This window comes from Meriones unguiculatus, chromosome 8, assembly GCF_030254825.1.
Source record: "Meriones unguiculatus strain TT.TT164.6M chromosome 8, Bangor_MerUng_6.1, whole genome shotgun sequence".
NCBI lineage: Eukaryota > Metazoa > Chordata > Mammalia > Rodentia > Muridae > Meriones > Meriones unguiculatus.
The window spans coordinates 23988919-24012036 of record NC_083356.1 but is presented as its reverse complement, the minus strand read 5'-3'; the positions used below and the strand labels follow the sequence as shown (position 1 = coordinate 24012036).

Here is a 23118-nt window from a genome sequence, read left to right as displayed (position 1 = left end):
GTTCTTTGCGTACGGTTGAGGCATGGAAAATGTCTCCCTGTTCACTTTGGCATGTCCACTGGCGTCATCCTTGTTCCCCTCACATTTGGGCAGTCATGTTGGTGAGGCTTTAAAGGGTTTCTTTAAAAGAGAGATACACAGTGGCCTGTCAAACTGCTCTGAACTATATCATGACAATTAACCTACACAGGAAAACCTAATCCATGCTACAAACAAAGCAAAGACCTGTATCCCTCAAAGGTCAGCTGTGGTCGAAAGCCTGCCCACCCACCTAGTTTCAGAGCGAACCAAGTGTGGTGCTTTGAATGAGAATGGCCCCCACAGCTCATACATTTGAATACTTGGTCCCCAATTGATGGACCTATCTGAGAAGGGTATGGAGGTGTGACCTTATTGGAAGAGGGTGGATTCTTGGTCAGCTCTCTCTACCTCATGCTTGTATCTCAAGATGTGAGCTCTCAGGCACTGTTTCAGTACCAGGCCTATCTGCCTGCATGATGCCAAGCTTTTTGCCATGATGGTCATAAATTCTGACCCTTTAAAACTATAAGCTCCAAACAAATGCTTTCTTTTATAAGTTGCCGTATTATGGTATCTCGGTACATCAGAAAAGTAACTAAGACACCAAGCAAAGGAATAACACTTTGCAACATGAAAATGACATGAAATTAAAATTTTATTGTTCATGAAGTATTATAGAACACACACGTTCATTCAAGTATTGTCTCTGGCTTCCTCAGTGCTACAGCAACAGAGCTGAACAGAGAAAACACAGAGAGAGGTCTGTAAAGCAAAAAAATAGTTATCAAACATTCCATATCAAGTTTGTAAATTGTATACATATATCAGTACAAGGTATGTATGTAAAATGTAGTTGTTTTAATGATATTTTTTATTGGTGGTACTTAAGAACAAGAATACTGGACATAAACTTTTTGGGTTTACTCAAATTCCTGTGTTGCCGACTCAGTGAGTTAAATTAGGTAAGGTGCTGAGAATGGTGTTTGATAATACTATCATATAGCTGCATGAAGGATTAGCTGCTATGATTTCTGTTCCAGACAACAGGAAGGGAAGACTACTTGTGAGGTTCCTGACCTCACGGAGCTTAGGGGATGAGGAGAGAGCGACAATGATATGTGTTAAGACCATGGCAAGAGGATGAAAAGGGTGGTGAGCAAGAGCAGGCAGAGAGTGCCAGCTTTGATGGACAGTCAAAGGCACTCTCCGTGGAAGAGCTGGTGGAGAGTGCAGAAGCGCTGTGACCAAGGAGGGAAGACCACACCAGGGAAGTGAGCAAAGGCTTGGCAGGAAAGCACAAGCTGTCAAGAAAGCAGTGAGGGGCAGTGCCATCAGACGGGATCTGGGTGACAGAGATGACACTGGACAAACAGGTTCCAGATTGTTTAGGGCCTTGGGAGATTGGAATGGACACATGATTTTTTTGTTGTTGTTTTGGTCTGGTTTGGTTTTGGTTTTCCAAGTCAGGGTTTCTCTGTGTAGCCTTCACTATCATGGACTCACTTTGTACACCAGGCTGGCCTCAAACTCACAGAAATCCACCTGCCTCTGCCTCCCCGAGTGCTGGGATTACAGGCGTCTGCCATTGCGTCTTGGTGGGACACATGATTTTACTTGGGAATCTGAAAGGTTTAAGCTCAAAAGTGACAAAGATCAGACTTTAGGTGAGTCACCCTAGGCAGTGTCCCCTAAGAAACTATGTGACTCCAAGGTTTCCTGAATTTAATCATTCTAAGGTAACAGAGAAACACTTACTAGTCTGGAAATGGAATGATGCACTGCAGAGGAAGGCTGCAGCGTCTGCCTGTCTGGAAGAGGCTAAGCACCTGAGGTCAAGAATGAACGTGCTGCCGTCCGAACAGCAGAGTTTTCCCAGAGGAAGCACTGTGACTGTGACTGGCAGAATCCATGCACAACCTGTGTGGTGGAACGGTGCAAGGAGAGAACTGACTGAGGCTTTAGGATGTCAGGGGACAGTGAGAGAGGCCTTGTGGCTCTAGAATCAAGCATGTGCAGTAGTAGATCCCTGCGACCGGGGTTAGTGGAAGGAGACTGGGACCTGACTGACTAACAGCTTCAACATCACAAACAGGTTTTTTTTTCCATGAGACCACCTAAAGAATTACATCAGGAGATGTTAAAAGCTGAACCACAAGTCAGAAAGAGATGAGACTGTTCCTGATAGCCATCTGTACAGATGTGACTTTGCAATTTTTTTCAGGGAAGAATAAAACCACTGAGGGATGAGGGCTGTCATTACCTTTCAGCATAAAGCTGTCTTCTAGCAATGCAAGCTTCAACAGGAAGCTGCCAGACAGCAAGCTTTCCCAGCCTCAACTGCCAGGCTGAACAGTACAAGGGAAAACAAAAGTGAGAAGGGACAAAAGAAAAAAGGAGGTATGGGATGGAGGTGAACACGCTGACAGCATTACAAATGCTTGGAAATGTAAAATCCCCATTTATGGGATTCTGGGTATCTTCCAAGAAAGATAAATAATTTTTATAATAGTGATAATTTTAAATAGTCAGTCTTGGTCTCAGTAAAGAAATGGTTAAAACTGAAGATATGGACCGCTGTAGCGGAATTCAGAAAGGAACAAAATCACTGGAAAAAGTAAGACTTTTTTTTTCATTGTAAAGGATCATAAATTTAGCCTCCAACTCACATCCCTGCCTATCCCCAAACTTCCCCAGAATCCTGCACAGCCATAGAAAGTGGAAAGTGTGCCAAAACAAACAGTGTGGGCTCCACTCTGGGGGGTGGAGTGAGGAGAGATGAGGCTGTGTAGAAAGGAACGCAACTGGCTGGCAAGAGAATGCAATCACTTCAGACCAAGGCCACAAAATGGAGACTCAATGAAGGGCAGGACTCCCAGATTCACAGAAATGAGATGTACTTAGCAAATTCATAGACCAGATTCCCAACCCCAGTGCACTTCAGGAAGCACACATGGAAAAAGGAAGGGAACTGAAACAAGGCAAACATACCTGTTATCTTACATGCCTTTAATTAAAGCATTACTCCCCCCCCATTCCTCTCCTTCCAGCTACCCCGGGAACTAAGAGGGCACAGCTCAGGTGGAAGACTCCAGCCTTCCAGCTACAAAGGGGGAGATAGCAGACAATGGAGCTGGTGATTCATTACAAAAGAATACACTCCAGAGCGCCTGCTGCCTGCTGCCACTCGGGCTCACTGACTATTTAAAGGAACAGCAACCTCCTTCCCAACCTCCCCTATTCCTAACACCTTCTCTCCTAGTTCTGATGGAAAACAGATTTTGAAGAAAATGCCAGCAAAGCACTGAACTGTCCAAGAAAGGGAGGGCCCTGGACGCCCGATGTTCCATAGAAGCTGGCAGGAGTCAAACATCTGCTTTCAGGTTGTACTGAGGTCTTCCCCCTTTGCCTAATATACTCCCCTTCAACAAGAAACAGAGGGACAGAGCATGTGTCTTGCTAAATGTTTTTTAAACTATTAGGTAAAGTAATTTTCAACTCTGTTTTCCTAGTTTACATGTATTACAAGAACAACTGTTCTTCCCTTTATCCCACTGTGCTTATCTGTAGACAGGACAAGTACTATCTTCTGGAATATGAACCAAGTTAGAGACTTCAGTGAAAAACTTCTGTAACGTGAACATGAACAAGAGATAAAGGCACGATTTAAAGTGTCACATGAGCACACCTGGCTACCACTGTATGAAAATTTTGTCACTGAAACTATTTTTATTCAAAATCCACATTCTCTTTACTGTTAGTGGTAAGGCAGTTTGCTAATACAACAAAAAGGCCATACAAAACTAGAGTATATGTAACAACAAAGCAGAGACTGTAGACAAACCAATCTTATAACAAATAATGAAGATGACTTCTTCCACCCAGTGATGGGGTGAAGGTCAGAGAGGAGAGTCTAGGGCAAAGACACAGTGAATCAAGGTGCGAAGTGACCAAACATTGGAGCCAGGACACTAAGTATGGTAACAAGCCATTTTAACTCTGACAGTCACCCCTGACCAGTGCAGACAGTTTATAATGAAAATGCTTATGTGATAGGGCAAGTGTTTAGATTTGACGCCTGGCTTAAAACCACAAACCTATACAACAAAGCAGAAAACAAAACAACACCAGGGGCCAGAGCAAAGATTTGGCCCCACTTTACTTCCTTTGATTTTGTTTTCTAGATTACAAACAACCCTCTCCATTACTTTCAGGAAACTGAATCCCACAGATCTGTCACATTTCTGAATTTCACAGATCTGACTTTTCAGTGGTATGAATTCAACATGAGAAAATGAGTTTCCTTTCCTTCAGTACATCTGAATCCTTAACCACTTAAAAAACAAAATAAAAGTCTTTTTCCAGGTCCCACTTACTTCTTTGACCTCATTCCTCAAATGACACTCTTCATACATCTGACCATTAGGAGTGCCATATGGAGCACAAACAAGCATGCCTGTTATAACTTGTCACACACATTCTAAAGCTAAGGGGCAACGCGCTATGAGGCCACGCAAGTCTGACTTTAACAGTTTGTTTATCTGACTCCTTCACTGATTTTAAAATCCGTGTGACACTGCAGTGTTAAAAGCCTTCTGTGAGAGCTGCCTTCTCAATGAAGACCCAACGTGGACTCAAGGTGAAGTGAGCAGCACCACACTGGCATCACAGAGAATCAAGACCTAGGTTTTCTTTATGAAGATTTTGATAAAATAAAATTATATTTCAAAACCATTAATTAGTATCTACAAAAATATAAGAAATAATAAAAAAAAATCAACAGTTTTTCCACTTTCCAAACGAGGAATTTCTTGACAATTCCCCAACTGAGATTTGGAAGGATTTATTTTTTGAAATTTCCCTCTTCTCTGGATGAGGATGGACTGATTCATCTCCACAGGTTTCCCTCCTTCCAAACAGCACTGCAGGGCATTATATAACATTTAACTAAACGGGGCTCCAGCACCGAAGGCGATGCCTCTATCCGATAGCTTGCTGCCTCTCGCCCTCCGGTGGTGACTCAAAGAGGAGAAGAGGGGAGAGAATACAGAAAAGGGGCAACCTCCTTAAAAGGAAAGCACTGACCAGCGAGGGAAGCCTGGGGCGACCTCATCCCAAGTCCGAGACTAAAGGGTCTGAAAGTCCCATCATAGAAATGATATCCTGATAAGTCACAGCCTCACCACTTTCTCCTGAGCCACACATCAAAAAGAGGGAGGGGTGGGGGTGGAGGTGCTTACAGCAGGGTGGCACCTAAACAGCCCTACCAGGGATAGGAGCAGCATTCACCTTTCCATCTGTCGGGAATGACTTGCTAAAATGCAGTGCAGACACTGCTTAACAGAACCAGAGAGGCAGAGAGAAGGGGGTGGGGAGAGGAGACAGACGAAGATCTTCCATTTCATATTCCATCTCCTTCAAACGTCTTCTAAAGCAGGCAATTGTCACTTATACGTACACGTTTATTTTGTCAGGAAAAGCAGTACCTGCCTGTGCTACACAAGATGCTCCGTGGGTTCCTATGGAAAACATCCTTTGGCAATGACAAAGCCACGGAAATGAAACATTCTTTCCTAGCCTTCATTTTTGATAATCCGTTTAGAAAGAAGGCAGCAAACTGCAATTCCACAGGCAGGCTTGAGAAACCCCAGTGAATCAGCTTTCCCAGGAACACAAATTCTTCTGCGATTCTTAAAAGGAAGTCACTCGCTCTCCCCTTTCTGGCAGTCTACAAGAATCTCTTCCTACCTCTGCAGTCTCTCTCCCTCCCTCTTCTCAGAACCAAGACAAAGAGGTAGACAAATCCCCACAGGCTCTTTCCTGAGCTACAGCTGCACACTACAGGAAACTGGGATCGGCTATGGAGCCGAGGGAGGGGGAGAAAAGGGCTCTGATATAGTACACATGCTCGAAGGACCAGCACTTCAGCTGATAACAATAAATCTGCCTTTTTAAGAAGACAACCCTCATTAAAACTTGGCTGGCTACACTCCACCCCCAGACCTTTCCGCAGATCCCCAAGACAAAAAAATGTGTGGAAGACACACAAGTCTTACCTGAGTTACCATTTTCTTTTTCTCCATAAACCAGAAGAAGCAGATGATAACCAGCTGAAAGCCGCCGTAGTGGGGCACACCTCTGTGGCTCTCTGCCACCCAGTCCCCTGCTAGCTGGCGAAGGGCGGCTGACTGGCCTCCCTTTATCCGTTTTCCTGCCTTTCTCTTTCTAGTGTTTCTTCCTTTCTTTTCTCTTCCTCTCTGGCAGTCTCTCCCCCTCCTTCTTTCTCCAGCTCCCTCCCATATCTCGGGCAGATGGCTGAAGGAAGCCCCACCCCTGAATGCCTAAGGTAATTAATCAGAGTGGAGCCCCACCTCTTCCTCCTCCCCCCAACCCCTCCCAGTAGGCTGACAGCTCCCAACTCCAGAAGCAGGCCTGCTGGAGAATGGCAGTTTGGCCTGTGCTTTACTGTGCGCACGCGTGTGTAAGTGTGCGTGAGTGAATAGTGTGTGTGTGTGCGTGTGTGTCTGTGTGCGCGCGCGTGCGCATGTGTGTGTACGAGTGCGTACGTGTGTGTACGAGTGCGTGCACATAAAGCAGGAAAGAGGGGAAAGAGTGAGGGCGGTAGGTGCCTTGTGCTGGCATGGTGCAAGGCTGTGATGGTGGTATTAATTATATTGCTCTAGAAGCACTTAGGACAACTTATTACAGTTAGTACAGATTTAAGAGATTATGGCCATGAATATCTGATAATAAAAAGAAATGAAAATTAAGGGTTTTTCCCCCCACCGATGGACATTTATAGATAAGAGTGAATTTACTGAAAGGTGTGGAGCAAAAAGCTTCTCTGTGACTACACAGGAAGGTTTTCAAGGACAGCAACACACAGGATGGTGCTGGAAGCCAGAGGCAATGTAATGAGGGCATAGGACTAGGAGAGAAGGGAGGTCAGTTACGTACCTATTTTTTTCTCCTCTAAAAACCCTAGAGATTCTGAAAAAGGTGTCACCACATCTGACTGCTGAAGCTCCCACTTCATAAGGCTCAGGTCAATGGGAACTGCTTTTCCTGCTTTCACTACTATGTTTCCGCCGCAGTAAAAACGAACATCTTTCTTACATATATCAGCACTGGCACCTGCGAAGAACGCCTCACTTAGATCCCTGCCCGGGTACCCGTGTCACTACTGCAAACAGTTACTACAGAGCTTGGAGCATACAGTGGCTCAGGAGAATGTTTACTCAACACAAACACTTTTTTTAAGTCCTCAAAACTCATTTTCATTTAAAACCCAAATGAAAGCCGTCTCACAGTGGTGAACTGGGCTGGAGTGCTAGTCTTATTCTGTCCTTTATTATCGATCTCAGATTTAAAAAAATACTGAATTCTTAACATACATTTCATTATTTCTATATAGAGACTCAAATTATGTGACCAGTTGATAAATTCAGGCCCTTTGGCAATTATCTCATAAAAATTAAGATTTTTAAGTGTATTCTGACAAGATCCTGTCCTACAGATTACATATTTTAGCTCTAATATATTCGTTGAGAGGTAGAAGAGATAACTGCAAACTTATTTTAAAAATAAATACTCAAAACTGTGAGTCAGTAATCACAGTAGTAGAGTTTCTGGCTGTCTCCATCAGGGCTGTCTGGCACAATCTAGAGGCAGGCTTTTAAAATGTACGATGCAGTACTGTTTGCCAACACAACACCATCACGTTCTCTCAATTACCAATTACTTTAATAATTCCAAAAAGAACGCACAGACTACAGAACCATGAACAAAATAGAGACCATACTCAGGGCACTGCACTAACTGTGTAATAGGGCAGAAGCTGTCCTCATATTTGACAGATATGAGGAAATATGTGCAAAAGGATAACCATGGGCTGGAGCGGACGGTTCAGTGTTTCAGAGTCACTGTGCTTGTAGAGGACCTGAGTTCGGTTCCTAGCACCTATTCTGGGCAGCTCCCGGTGATCTGACACCCTCTTCTCCATTCTGCTGGCATCCACACACATTCACAAAGGCACATACCTTTTTTTTTTAAAGGTAGGGTCTTCAAGTACTACATTAAGCAAACAAAAATGGGAGAGGAGTAGTAGACCACAAAATTAATACCCTTTTGAACATGCTGAAATCTGAACACGCAGGGCTCTTTGAATGTGCTACCAAATGACATCACAATTTTTAAAAGGCAAAGTAAAAAAGAAGGGGTGGGCAAAGCAAAGCATGGCAATGCTGGCAATCCTTCCTGTATGTTAAGAAAAAAGGTTGTATTTATGAAATAATTGTGTTTTCAGCTTTGACATATAAAATAAACCTGTAAGTCTCTGTACAACATGTGTTGAATCCGTCAAAAATCTGACAGAAGCTGCAAGCACCCCCCCCCAAAAAAAAAAGCTAATTGGATGCTTGTGTGTGACTTCAGTTGCCTCCTATTTAGACTTTTTTTTTTTTTTTTAAATAAGACAGAAAATGAAAGGTTCCCATAAGCAAGTGTTGGACAAGGATAAAGACTTCCATGGGTCCAGAAACTTAAACTGCATTTCTATACATAGGATTAGTATTTTACACTGCAAATAATAGGCTTAAAAATTCATTTCCACAAGGGACAGTATAAGCTAAAAATAAATACGCTGAAATGATTTTTATGAAGTCTCTGAATAAGAGGACCACTGTGAGCACTGGCTAGAGGCATTGTGAAGTGCGTCCCTGACTTTAAAGGCTGACACAGAGGACAACTTGCTCTTTGGAGCCCAAGAGATAGAAGAGCAACTGAACAGCCCAAGTCTGACCCAGCAAATCTCTCTTGGAATAGAAGGACAGATGGGGTTGGTGGGATGGGGAGATGGGCATCTGAATAGAGTACAACAGCCAACAAAAGAAGATCATGTCTACCCTGGTAGAGCAACCATTGGTATGCCTAGACATGGGAGGTACTCAAGAAACACTTGCTGGAAAGGGTACTTTGTGTCTCAGTTTCTTGATTTTCTTTGACATTTCAGTTTTCAGAACCCCTGCTTCCTTTCTTCTATGCTGCTCAACTGAAATTCTCTCAATGGGTCAATGAAGATCTCCAGGTGATGACCAAATTCAATGGATATGTCATATTTTTTTCTGACATTTTTGTAGCATTTGGATTCTGTCTTTGGGAAACTCACCCTTAGCTTCAAATGTTGCTTCATCTGCTGCCACCCTGCCAGCCACAGCCACACAGGAGCCTGGGTGCTGCTGTTGCTAGTCCGCAGGCTACAGCTGTCCCTTGGCAGCACTCCAGGCAATGAGGCTCCCTCAGCTGTTTGCCCATCTCAAAATGGGGGAGACAGGGGCGAGGGGGAACAATATACTACTTTCTCCTAATTTTTCTTTTCCGCTGTTCATTTCCTTCCTCTGCACCCTGTGGATGCTGGTATTGCATGAGGTGCCGTCCTCAATCTCCTTTTAGTCCTAGTTCCTCTGTGCTTTTCTGTGTAGAGAGGAGCCAGGTGTTTCCGATTTTCAGAAAGGCACAAGGTTCAAGGAGGCTGACACCCACAGTACTTATCTAGGTTGTTAGGTCTCACTCCACCACTTCAGTTAATAATGCCCACCAACTCAGAGGACCCCATCTCTGACTCTCGCTCACATCTTTTCCTAACTTCAGAGCAGAATATCCAACTGCCCCCAACAGTCAACTGTTTTAAAACTGCGTATATACTTCTTCAGAGTCCAAAGCTGTGGCTGATGAGATGCCTCAGTACGTAAGAGCACTTGCCACCAAGCCTGACCTACGTTCAAAGACAGCTGACCCTGCAAGTTGTCTCTGACCTCCACATGTGTTCTGTGGCACACATGTGTATCCATACCCCTCAACACACACACACACACACACACACACACACACACACACACACACACCAAACAAACCAGTCTTTAAATTAAAAACTGAACTAAGTTCTTAAAACTAAACCATTAATTCACAGAACAACCGACTGCCTGCTGTGCTTATGCCAGGCATCCCTCTAGCCCTGAGGAAAACAGCACGCCTGTCTTATTGGGGAAGGCTAGATTTCACAGCAGGCAACACAGCTGCTGCTCTGAGATGGCTTCTGCGCAGGCTCACTACATCCTCAGGACAATGGTGAGATGATGAAGTCTCCTTTGTAGAGATGATGGAAACTCAGCTAGGTGAGGATAAGCATCTTGCCCACAGGCAGACAGGCTGGCAAGCTGAAGAAATCAGGGTCAAACTCTGACCCCCAGGTGGGGGCTCCTCCTGACTCAAGGCTGCGTTGAGTCACAGTGAGTCCGGCTGTTTTCTCCACCTGCCCATTCCCATGCTCACACATGCCTCAGTAGCTGCTCCTCTGCTGGCCTCTCTGTTTATCCTCCAAGTATCTCATTGTTGCCAGGAATCTTTCTAAATACAAATCTCATCCTGCCACTTCTCTACAGGGGGAAAAAAATCCTCTTTAGTTTTGTTAAAATTAGTGTTAATTATACATAGCAATAAGCTTACAAGTGTGCACCACCCAGCTAAAAACCTCAGTGTATTTCGTTTTCATTTCCTTCATGGCGGAGGATGTTGAACATTATCTTGTGTATGTCTCAGCCATCTGCACTTCTGTGGACAACTGTCTACTTCACTCATTAGCCCGTTTCTTTTTCTGTAAGATTGGTTCTTTGGGGGCCTAGCTGAGTTGTCCATATATTCTAGTATCAACCTTTTGCCAGAGGAAGAGCTGGAAAGATCTCCCACTCTGCAGCTCTCTCTTAACTATGGTAAATGTTTCTCTATTGTAAGGGGCTCTTTATCTTGATCTATTATTCATCAGTACTTGCCATTCATCTGTGAGTTTTCAGAGTCCTACTCAGGAAGCCCATGGTTGTGCCTATATTCTGAACCAGTTTCCCTAATAGTCCCTTCTAGTAGTTTCAAAGTTCTAGATCTTGTACTAAAAAGCCTTTGGGCTAATCTGAATGGACTTTGGCACAGGGTGAGAGAAAGGGATTACATTTCTTTTTTTTCCATCTGTGGATATCCAGTTTACCTAGGCCCATTTGTCGAAGAGGTTGGCTTTTCTGCAATGTACATTTTTGGTCCTAGAACCAATCAGGTAGCCACAAAGGTGCAGTTTTATTTCTAGGTCCTTTATTCAGTGCCTGTGTCCTTTTGTGCTAGGGCCATACTGACAGCATAATTTTAAGTTGGTCCCGCGTTATCTCAGTGTTTCTCTTTTTGATGAGAATTGCTTTGGTTAGCTGAGGCTCTTCGTGCTTCCATATGTATTTTAGGATTTTTTTCCCCTGTGAAGAATGTCACTGAATTCTGAGGTAATTTCATTGGCTACTTTGGGTAATATAATCATTTCACTGCATTAATTTTGCTGATCCATCAATACGTGATGTCCTTCCACCTTGTAGTACCTCCTCTAGTATTTTATATTTTTGAGGACCTTTCGCTTTCTTGGTTAGGTTTATTACTGCCTCCTTATTTTCCTTCCTTGCAAGGCTAATGTAAATGAGGTCATTTTCCTGGAGCAGGAACTGAAAGCATCACTTGTTTATTTTAGCAGACCTGCTAGAATCACAGCTCCCCATCCCTCTAGTACTCATCACGACTGCCACAGGAAGCAACTACAGTTGGTTCAATGCTGTTTCTGTCCCTAGACCCTTGCAAGGAGCCTGATATTCTCCAATACTCACCCCGAAAACATTTCCTAACCCTATCTGCTTTCCACTTCCAGTTAGCTGTCCCATTACTTGTGTGCACACTTTATTTGACATCTAGCTCATGAACTTAATAAGTCTCTGCATAATTCTGACTACACTGTGAGCAGCGTGAGGTTAGAGATAGTGTTTTATATCACATCCCAGTTTTCACCAGTGCTTGAGTGAATTGTTTAATAATAATAATAATAAAAACAATAATGTTGAACTCAAAATGACAACAATCTGTCTCTAGCCATTATTTAAGAATACTCTGCTAAATAAGAATAGAAAGTATCTTGGTAGTTACTGAAGTACTATGAAAGCATTCTTTCTTCTAAGACTGTATCTGGCAATATTTTCAAATTTATAAATTTATTTCAGCATCTTTTAGAACACTGAACTGAAGAGATATGCAAAAAGACAAGGTAAAATAAAGATTTTTCAACTCTATTAGAACACTTGAGCTTGTAGACAGAATACTACTAACCCTGCAGATAGAATACTGCTAATTAAAAATTCACATACTTTTGCTCTTTATAATTTTATGGTTGTGACTCAACTTCCCAACCTTCCACCCACATACTAGCTATGCTATAAAAGCAGATCGAGAGTCCCTGACTAGAGGCAAGGATTGCTAATGCTTGCCAGGCTGCCTTTGTGAAGAGTGACATTACAGAGAGAGTACTTCCTCCAACAATTAAGCCTTGTTAGTAGAAAAGACCTACGCAGCACATCCCTGCAATAACCCTAAGTGACGATTCATTTCAAACGCTGGATACCTTTCCAGAAGCAGCTCGGAACACTTGCTGTACTATCCCCCTTTGTTCCAACATTCCTTTCAGTACAAGTGATGTCGATGAGATTTAATTCTATAATCACCAGCTGCTTTTTTTGTATTGCAGGGTGCAATACAGACAGCCCATGTCAGAAAAAAGGGTGAGAATTTGAAAACTGTTTTAAACCTTGTAAGCTTATAAACACACAAAATCCTTACATTTATTTCTTGTACATCCAATTTCAACCATTTATCAAGAAACATTAAAAACATGTACTAACACCCAAGTAAGGCCAGACAGATTAAACTTCATTGACTATCATTTGGCTTTAGGTAACTAATTCATACCTTGTAATATTCTAACTTTAAACAACTTGAGTCATTTATACAACTTAAATGATGTCTACTTTCTTGGTATTCTGAGAAATTTCTCAATACTAAAAGGAATGCAATGTAAACAAATATGTTAATAACTAAATTATCAAGAAAATACACAAACTGAAAATGAAAATGTATTCTTTTTCTATTACTAAAATATGCCTTGTGTCTATCATTAAATTACTAAAGACTGTGCTGGTTTGGTTGTCACTGTTTCTCTGTGTCTGGCAAAGTACTTGGCACATGGTAGGTGCTTAAAAAATTCAGTAAACTAATTTAGATTGAAAAATGAAAGAGCATGTGTGTATGTGTGTGTATATAACTGTGTATCAGGGTCATTATTTCTTGGAGAATTACAAAGCAGAGGCACTAATTCACGCTCCAGTACTTTGCACACTCAAACCCATCTCAGTATCAATAGTATCATTTGCATAGGTAAGTCTGTCTTATTCTTCCATAAGCTAAGAATGGACTTTGGGCTGCCCTTGGCTGTCCTATTAAACCCTATGATCAGTACATTCAGCAGCCTCCAATTTGATTTAAGACTCTGCTTCCTCTTCCTCTAGCTGCCTTACTACTAGTGGATAACAGGATAACAGTCCATAACATTCTTTCACTAAGGAACAATTGTGACAATAAACAACACCCTTAATTTGCAACAATAGCTACAGTTTAACCATCCAGTCAGAGGAAACAGGTGTTTAATCTTAGACCACTCACAAAAAATTCAGGGCCTTGCCTAGTTAATCCCAGCACTAGGGAAGGAGGGGCACATGGATCTTGAGTTCCAGGCCAGCCTGGACTACATAGCAAGTTTCATAGTGCAAACCTGCCTAAAAGAATAAAAGAATTAAATAAAAAAAGGAAAAGCTGGCCGGGTGTGGCAGCACCTGCCTTAATCCCAACATTTTGGGAAGCAGAGACAGGCAGATCTCTGAGTTTGAGGGCAGCCTGGTCTACAAAGCAAGTCCAGGACAGCTAGAGCTACACAGAGAAACCCTGTCTTAAAAAACAAAAACAAAAACAAAAAAACCCTAAAAAGCGAAAACAAAAACATTTTAGGTATAATTTTTCTTACTTTTTTTCCCAAGCAAGAAAATTCTGTCTCTTAAACCTTTCTCTAGCAATACCCTATCTTTTTAACTTAACTATATTTTAAAGCTGATCTGGTCCAGATAGGGTTATGCAGGAATTATAACTAATAAAATAATAAATTTCAACTGCACACTCTCAGGTAGGTATTATTTTCTTAACATTAAGAGCAATGAAAGGTCAAGTACTTTATTAGCTTCAGTTGAAAAGAACTCTTTGTTTCATTATCTCCACATTAGTATTTCTAGATATACTCAATTAAAAATAGATATAAATCTTCTCATTAAAAAATACTATTCAGTTTTGTCCTTAAGCATGTCCACTGTATAATGCGTTGGTACACAACTCCAAGTGTTATGCAATGAATTTTGAGTAAAACAAGTATAATAATATAACAGAAGCTTTAAAAAGCATCTTAGAGTCAGTGTAAGTATGTAGCCAACAACCATCCATCACTCATTTATAAATGCAATGAAAAAACTGTTCCCTCAAAAAATTAATCAATACAGTCATAAAATGGTTTTTTAATCTTTGCATGTAAAACTGTTCTTTCAATCCCATTAATTTATTGGTATGGCAGAATGGAGAAAGTGCCTTTAATTTTAACATCTCATTCTCTGTTATTTCTGAGCTACCTTAATTTTAGATAGAATAAACCTACTAAATAGAGCAAGGCCAGGGAAGTATGGTTTAAAATACTAACCACTGCATTCACCAATAATAAATCTGAGTGAATAAAAAGATTTAGAGAACATCAATTCATCTTATCACGAATGAATCAAAGTTTACTGCCAAAGCTTTTATCCAATTGTGTCACAGTCTGAAGAGAACTTTTCCACCAAGTAATTTTATGCTAGCTGGTCACAGCTGTACCTCGCCAAGACCCATCGGTACTTTAAGATTTGCTTCTAGTCTAGTCTCATGACATGCCCAGCCTTAGGCTGTTAGAAATACCTGATGTCAGTAGAGAAATAGTTCACAGATAAACGAAATCCATAAATGCTGCAAACCTCATTATGACAAATGTGATGTGCACTTGCATTTCATCTGAAAAATCAAAAACCATGGAAATTTATGCACTTCTCATAGAACATCAAGATCAACACGTCAGGACATAGTTAAAGACAAACAAAACACAACCTCTGCAGGGTTCCAGGACTGGGGCCTCGAAGCTTGAACAAGGGTGAGTTTACTCACAACAGGTTTAAGATCCCGGCCATTTTACAACCTTGTGTATTTCTGCTCAACCTGCAACTTAGGTGCTAGTTACTAAAAATGACATCAGAAAGGATAATAATTAAGGATCATGAAATATCTGTAATTCAGAACTCAAAGAAGCAATAAAATGAAGTCATTCAGGCACTGGATTCTAGCTGAAGCCACAGGACTCTTCTCCTCTCTTTACTGCTACCAACTGAAAAGGCTTTTTTGCACAATGTAATATAGTTTATAATGGCTTAACATTTTCTGGTTTTAACAAATTAACTAATTCTACCAGAAAATAATAGGCTAAAACCAAATTAAAATAATCTAGGCACAACTTCAGTTATGCATTACCTTTCTGAAAAATACAGAGATATTTGGAGACTGCCATTGTGTCTCTCAGTTGCCTCCAAAGACTCAGAAGCATGATAAATATTACATTTATACCGCCCAGCCTACCCTGGGCCCTCACAATCTCTGAAGCTCCAGAATTTCTAAAGCTGAAAAGCCAACCACTCTTGTCTAGTTACCATCACTATTAAAATCTTAAAGTCAAATCTCTTGCTACAGCAAATTAGCACCCCTCCCCCCCAAAAAAAGAGGCCATATCTTGAGAAATCTGTCCCACATGGCACCATGTCAAATGACAGAAAGCCTATACTCTCCTATCATAAAATCTTCACATCAATTATTGTTTGGAAAACAAATCAAAGCCCAGCTTACCTGGACAAGAGGATACTGATAATCCATGCAATATACACCATACATAGCAGATCTGGACAGCACAAAAAGCACCTTAAGTTTTTGTCTTGATGATGTGTCCTGTCCAAGGGAACTAGAAGAACCCTCAAAAAAATTTTAAAAAAAATCCTTGGCCTACTTCCTCTTCTGGACAGATAGGTGAGCTGGCTCAGCTGGTGAAGTCGGAGTTTAGTTCAGACCAACAGTATTCAGCAGTGCATACAAGAGATGTTCAGAGAGAAGCAAACACTCCAACTGAGCTAGCTGTACACACTGAAGACAGGACTAGGGACTGGTTTATAGCTGACAATTCCACCAGAAAGCCAAGAGGCAGAAGATGACAGCCAAGGAAGAGACCTCTGGCTCCTTAAGTGGCAAACAAGGGTGAAGCACAAGGTATCCAGAGGCAAAATAATACATATGTCCCAAGATGTGTGTCAAAGGAAATGCTCCCCACCTAGGACATGGGAGGCAGATGGGACTGTGCTGTTTTTCCAGCCCTCCCTTAGGAAGAAATGCGAGTGCGCATGCACAAATGCCCATGCGCGAACCCTTCCTTCTCACTGTCTCTAGGCAGAGACAGGTGCTAGGATTAACAGCATAAAGCCCAGCCATAGAAAAGAACTGGCAGAAAAAAGTCACACTGATACATGTAGTCAAGGGTCCCTTTCATGATACTGTATGTTTCTGTATCATTTAACACACAGCCCCCTCTTGCTTTAACAGGAGATAGGACAGCTGGCAGGATCAGCAAGAAAAGAGGAAGGTGGCCCCAACTCTGAGCAACATGAGCACACTGGAGGCCAGCAAATATGCAGGGCATACTCTCAGCTGTTCCAGTCAAACTTGGAGGGATTAACTGTGGCTGCCTGTAAAGAGGTGGGGGTGGAGAGGTCGCTACAGAGAAGCAGTTGCTTTTCTCCTTTTAGGAAGTGGTTTCACCCACCCTGCCATTGTTTGCACACACATGTGCATACATATTTCTGTAACGAATATTAAAAGCAGTAACAGAGACAGGTGTGAGGTTAGTTGACAGCCTACAGCAAGCTGGAGTTGGTTTTCATCTACAATCAGAACATTTAAGTAGTCCTTAGAGAATAATGTACAATTCACAAAAAGTACACCGATACAAACATTCAAAAATTCAAAATTATAATTCTAAGTTTGTTCCAGTGTCATATTCTAAGTTTGCTCCATGACCTCCTAAGAACCTACTGAGGCAGAGCCAGTAATGCCGGACATGCCTATAAGGGGTTATCAAGGTTAAGGGAGGGCCTGTGCAGGTATGGCTGCTCCCAACCTGCTCCTTCTCCAGCCACTGAAGCAAAGTGCAAGAGTGTTCAGGAGAAACTCTGCTTTAAGGTTCAAATCAGCACTGACACATCTAGAGATGGTCTTCTGAACAATATGTATTTTAAATCAATCAAACAGATTGCAAGGATCATACAAAATACTAGAATATCTCTAGCTTGCCAGCACTGATTCTCTACGAGGATCAAATGAAGATCAAAATAAACCAATTTAATATGATGATGACTACTACACCACAGCTGGGTATGATGGCGTCTGCCTGTAAGTCCCAGCTACTGAAAACCTGGGGGAAGACGATGAGAGTTCAAGGCTACCACGGTCACCCAATCCCATGCCAAAAGACAACTGTTTACATGTACTCTGCCTAAGGTGCTATGCTAAGTACTGGAGAAACTAGTACAAACAGTCTGGTTTCGAAGTGCTTTGAAGGTACAGGTGAAGTCAGAGGTAAAATACCACCACAGTCCAATCTAAGCACTGTGAGAAACTCAGCATACCTGGACTAGCACTGTCAAAAGGTGCTCTCAGCACACGCTTCTACAGTGGTTCCTATCACTAACCTGTAACGTGCTTCGCCAGCTATGAAGAAAGATCATCAGAGCTGTTAGCATCTTATATTTGCCTGGTCACATCTTAAAGCCTATGGTGCACACTTTAATTGTTCCCTCTGAAGCTAACAACAGAGGTCTGGAGGTAGGTCTCAGTGACAGCAGTCACCTAGCATACATAAAGCCCTGGGTTTTATCCAAAGGTGGGGAGAGGACCTGTGGGAGGCAGGGGAAGGTCTCAGCAATAAAAATCATATGCAAAATGTCCTCTAACGTCAAAGAATTCTATGTGACTTCAACTTCACTACAGGTTGTTTAGAGCAGCATTGCATCATGGGTCACGTGGGCACTTGTCAATTAGCTCCTTAAGTCACTATTAAATCTTCTGAGATTCTGTGTCGGTGGTACAGTAGTGAGCATAGCTGCCTACTAAATCTAAAATTCCTTTTGATGTGAAGATTTGAAAATGATAATGGGACCATAATAATAAACTATGTCTTAAAAACGTAAAGCTTCGTCAGCCTGCCCAGTTTGATATCTGGTGAATTAACTACAGAAGTTGAAATGCTTGGGTGGTACTGTATTTAAGATAACAGAAGAAGCCTGGCAGTGATGGTCCACGACTTTAATTCTAGCATTTGGGAGGCAGAGGCAGATGGATCTTTGAGTCTGAGGCCAACCTGGTCTACAGAGCAAGTTCTAGGACAGCTAGGGCTACACGGAAAAACCTTACCCTAAAAAGCAACAAACAAAAGAACAATGAAAAAACCCAACCCGAACCAAAAAAGATGTACAGAAGGGTGGGAATGGGTAGAGAGACGCTCAGAGAGAAGGCAAAGAGCTGTGAATAGAATCTTAAGGAATCATGATTTCTAAAAAGCAGGTAGCAACAGAGTCAGTGGGCCCCTGGAGTCGTCATAAGCGCCAGAACACACAGTGCATTTTCTACTTTTCTGCAATATCCCTTAACATTGCCAGTAGGAACATGTAAAGGCTGGAGAGAATGCAGACTTAGAAAACATGACTGCACTTTTCAGAAAGGAGTTCTATTTGCCAGCGTTTGGTTTGGTGACATTGGTACTAGGGTGGGCTCAAAGTTAGTCAAAATAAAAAATAGAAACCATACGTACATTTGAATTTTACCAAAACTACTTGCCTCGAGCCCAGGTGAGAAGCCCAGGACAGTCACTGGCACAATTAGTAGTCCACTCGTCTTTTCCAGGAAAACTTCTGTCACACAACAGGCTCATCTCCTTTCCTATGCCTAGTGAGGGTCATCTGCCTTCCTGTTGAGTATAATGGCACTTCCTGTGTGATCCTGGGTACACTTGTATTAGATCCTTCACTTAAGGACAAGACTCATCCAGTTGTCTGTACTATTCTCGAAATTATGCTGATATGAGTCACTGCCAAGTTTCTGTCACCAGGTTCCCCAGCTCCCTCCAGCGAAGACAAAATGCCATCCCTTTAAAACTGTGAGCCCAGATCAACTTTCCCTCTGTTAACTTAGCTCTGCCAGGCATTTGGATCTCACTGTGCTCCACACACCTGGATCTTCATCCACTCAATATCCATCCAGCGCAACACAACATGGCATAAAGTATGAAGAGCTAACAACGCAGGAGAGAGAAAGTAAGAAACACTGACTCATCTGATGAATGCCACAGCTGGTTAAAGACAGCCGGGATAAGGTTAAAATACAGCTGCAACCTACTGCTTTCCACTGTCACCCCCCCCCATTTTCCAAAGTGAGGAAGACTAGGATTAAATAAAAATTAGAAGGGTTTAGAGCAAGTTTTCTAGGTAAAATGGGAAAAGTATGGGACTGAGACGGGGCAGCATTCTAAGTGAATAACAATACCTTGGAAGCAAAGCCCACGTCCACAGAAGGGCAGATAAACATCACAAAGCCAAAAGATTGTATGACTATCTGTGTAAGAATTCTTATAGGTTTTAGCATGAAATGGTTGGTTTTCGGCACCAAGAGAAAGGCTTCAAACGATGCCTACCAGAACACCATGAAGGGTAGAAACACGCCTTTGCGTGACACATAGGATAAAACACATGGGCAGTAACAAAGGCGATGTATGAAACACAGCAGTTTGCTCAGGAATGAAAGGCAACTGTGAGGCAAGTCCACAACACTTTTCTTGGTGTTGTCTTTCTAATTTGGTGTTGTTTGAGAATCCCTGATCCAAAACTATGAAATCTAAAACCTGTGGTCATTGACACTGACTCAAAAAGTTTCAGATTTAGCATTTTGGGTCTCAAATTTTTGCATTAGGAATGCTCAACCAGTGTAGTCTGTTAAAGTATTCCAAGGCCCAAAAAGCCGTCTGAAATCTAAAACTTTTCTGGTGCCATGCACTTCCAATAAGGGCATGCATCTCGTACTGTTAATAAGTAATAACTCTGTAATAGCAGCAGTTGGGAGGCAGAGGCAGGTGGAGCTCTGGGAGTTCAAGGCTAGCCTGGTTTATATAGTGAGTTCCAGGACAGCCAGGGCTACCTGGTGAGACCCTGTATCAAAAGAGAAAGAAAAGGTAGCAAAATATAAGCATCACAGTTATTCAAGGCTTGGTAGATAATATAAAGGGGTGAAGATTTAAAAAAAAAAAAAAAAGCAACATTTTAAAGCAAAGAATTACTAAAAATTAGCAAATGAAAAGGAGAGAATTTGACAGGTGCTTCCTCACTGGGCCTACCTATCTTTTGCTTTTGTCTGCAGTCCTGATGCCACCTTGTTAAGGAATGTGACAGTGAGACCAAGTAGAAAAAAAATGAGCTGTCTACTTGAGACTTCCTCAAGACCAAACAACCTGCTCACTACCAGATAATACCTATGTCCTGCCAATCCAGCCCAACGAAAACCACCCAAACTCCCGGCCCACAAAATAAATGGATAAACAATGATCATCATTTTAAGAAAGTAAGTTTTGGAAAACATTGTTTAGTGTTTAAACATGAAATAGGTTGGGGGTGGGCAACAACTGAGGACTACCCCTACACTGAGCCAGGATCTCCTTCCTTAAGCTGCTCTCTCAGATGCTCTGTCACAGGGCAAAAAGCAGCCAACACAGAAAGTAGAACTGCTAGACAGGCAAGTCAGCACTTGGAAGGCAGAAGCAGGCAGATCTCTGTGAGTTCAAGGACAGTCAGGGCTGGACAGAGATACTGTCTCGAAAAACCAGAAAAAAAAAGAGAAAAAAGTAGAATGGCTGCTGTGACTCGTCCTGACCACATCCTGAGGTCTTAGTTTTCTTTCCTTCGGGGAAGAAAAAATTTATTTGGCTTACATTCCAGATAAGAAGCCATCACTTCGGAGGAAGTCAAGGCAGCAGGACCTGAAGCTGTTACTCACATCCCCAGTAAAAAGCAGAAAGAATAAATATACACATACTGTCCCCAGCTAACTTTCTTCGCTCATACACAGTCTAGGACCCAGCTCTAGGGAATGGAGCCAAGGAACATGATCAGGACAATCCCCACAGACGTGTTCACAGGCAAACCTATCCAGACAATCCCCCACTGACAACTTATCCTACGCCAGTTCTAGACTGTATTAAGTAGATAATTAAAAATTATTCTATCACAAGTATGTGAGACTTTAAAACTCTTATCATGAAATTTAGAAGAGTCTGAAGAGGTTGGCTAGGGACTGGAGATGGCTCAGTGGTTAAGAGTACTGGCTGTTCTTCCAGAGGACCAGAGTTTGATTCCCAGTTCACAGCAGCCTGTCTGTGAACTCCAGTTCCAGGGGATTCAATGCCCTCTTCTGACTTCTGCAAGCACTGCATCCATTCAGTGCACAAACTTACATACAGGCAAAGAACCCGTACAAATAAAATTAAAAGAAAATAAAGCAGCAGATTAGAGAAAGCCTAGAATAGAAATCAAGCTTACTGTGTAACTCTAGGTTGTAAGCCAGAAGAGAAAGATGCCACAAAAACATGCCCAGATAAGATTGTATCCATGTGATTTCAGATTGGCACAACAAATCTCTGGGAACTGGAATACAGATCACTCGTGTTACTCTATCAAAGAGAAACTGTCTATATTTTGTCCATGTCCTGAGACTTTGTGGAAAGCTTGTTTAAAAGTTACAAACTAATCTGGTAGAATAAATCCCAAAGTAGTTCAATATATAGACTATTGCATGATTATTGCTAACTGCTTTTAGCTAAGTTTATAGTAAGAATTTGAGGCAAAAAGCAGAACACAAGGATTTTGGAAGCTTGTGGTTTGGCCAACAAAAGAGGCTGCATAAAGTTAAGGCCTTGGGAAGTGTGGCTGCAGAAGAGATGAAAAATAAGTCTGGCACCAGAGCAACAGGAAAGATGGCTCAGAGGCATCTCAAAAATTGGCCAGACCTCACCCACTTCAAGGGTATAAACATGTATATGTATCTGAAAGACTTTCCCTTGAGAAGAAAGAGCCACGAGGTCCCCTGTTTACATGCTTAGAAAAGGTTTCCTAAATACCCCAGATATCTAGGCACTCAGAAATCTCAGCATTTTGGTTCTGGGGTCCAAACTACTATTCAAGCTGTGGAGAGGAGGGGAGGAGAGGAGAGAGGAGGAGGGGAGGGGAGGAGGAGATTATCAGAGAGAGAGAACAGTCTTCCAACCTGGAACTGGACATCCACAGTCACATCTGTGACAATGAGCTGGTGCACATGTTGTAGTAAATAGAAAGTGTTGGATGATAATATTAACCCTAAGAACTCATGCGGTATCATCTAACCCACTAGCATAAACAACATGTATTGCTCATATTAGGTCTCATTAAGGTTTGCCAGGTCCATTGGCACAAGGAAGTGAGGAAATTGACCAATTACGAATAGGGAATGTTTTAGAAGCCTCCAGATTTCATGGGTAACATCATGTTAATGAGGAAGGTTTAAAGAAAGGCTTAAAGGCTGCAGTAGACATGAAGTGTTGAACTGTAACATGTTTATTATTAGCCCTAAGATTGTCATGGTGGTATTATTTAACCCGCTATCACAAATAACACCCATATACCTGTTAGATATATAATTGCATTATTTACCTTGGGCAGGACAGATACTTCACCAACACTGTCTCAAAAACCTCACCGTCCATCTCCCAGCTCCCATCCAATACCATCCCCTTTCACCATCTTTATCTGGGCTACCTTTCATCCAAAATCTTATGAATACTTGCTTTTATTCTTCACGTACACACTTTTACCATACAGAAAATTAGACCACAGGCCTAAAACACAAAACATGAAACTACAAACTTCAGTAGTAAAAACTCCTTGAATGGAGCAAGATTTCTGAGCTATGACATAGCCTGTGGGTGGTGCTCAGTTGGTAGGGAGCATGGTTAGCATA

The 23118-nt window shown here is 42.0% G+C and overlaps 1 protein-coding gene across 34 annotated transcripts in view; it reads right to left on the bottom strand.

The window, feature by feature from the left end:
- Nucleotides 1–23118, bottom strand: part of Rbfox2 (RNA binding fox-1 homolog 2) — a 242875-nt gene that overhangs the window by 69789 nt on the left and 149968 nt on the right. The window contains exon 1 of one of the 34 annotated variants that reach the window (XM_021636745.2): nt 6075–6403. The exons of the other annotated variants lie outside the window; for them this stretch is intronic. Coding sequence (XP_021492420.1) covers nt 6075–6101 — 27 coding nt within the window. The 5' untranslated portion in view covers nt 6102–6403. Of the gene's footprint in view, nt 1–6074; nt 6404–23118 lie in introns of those variants that run through there. 34 annotated transcript variants of the gene reach the window in all.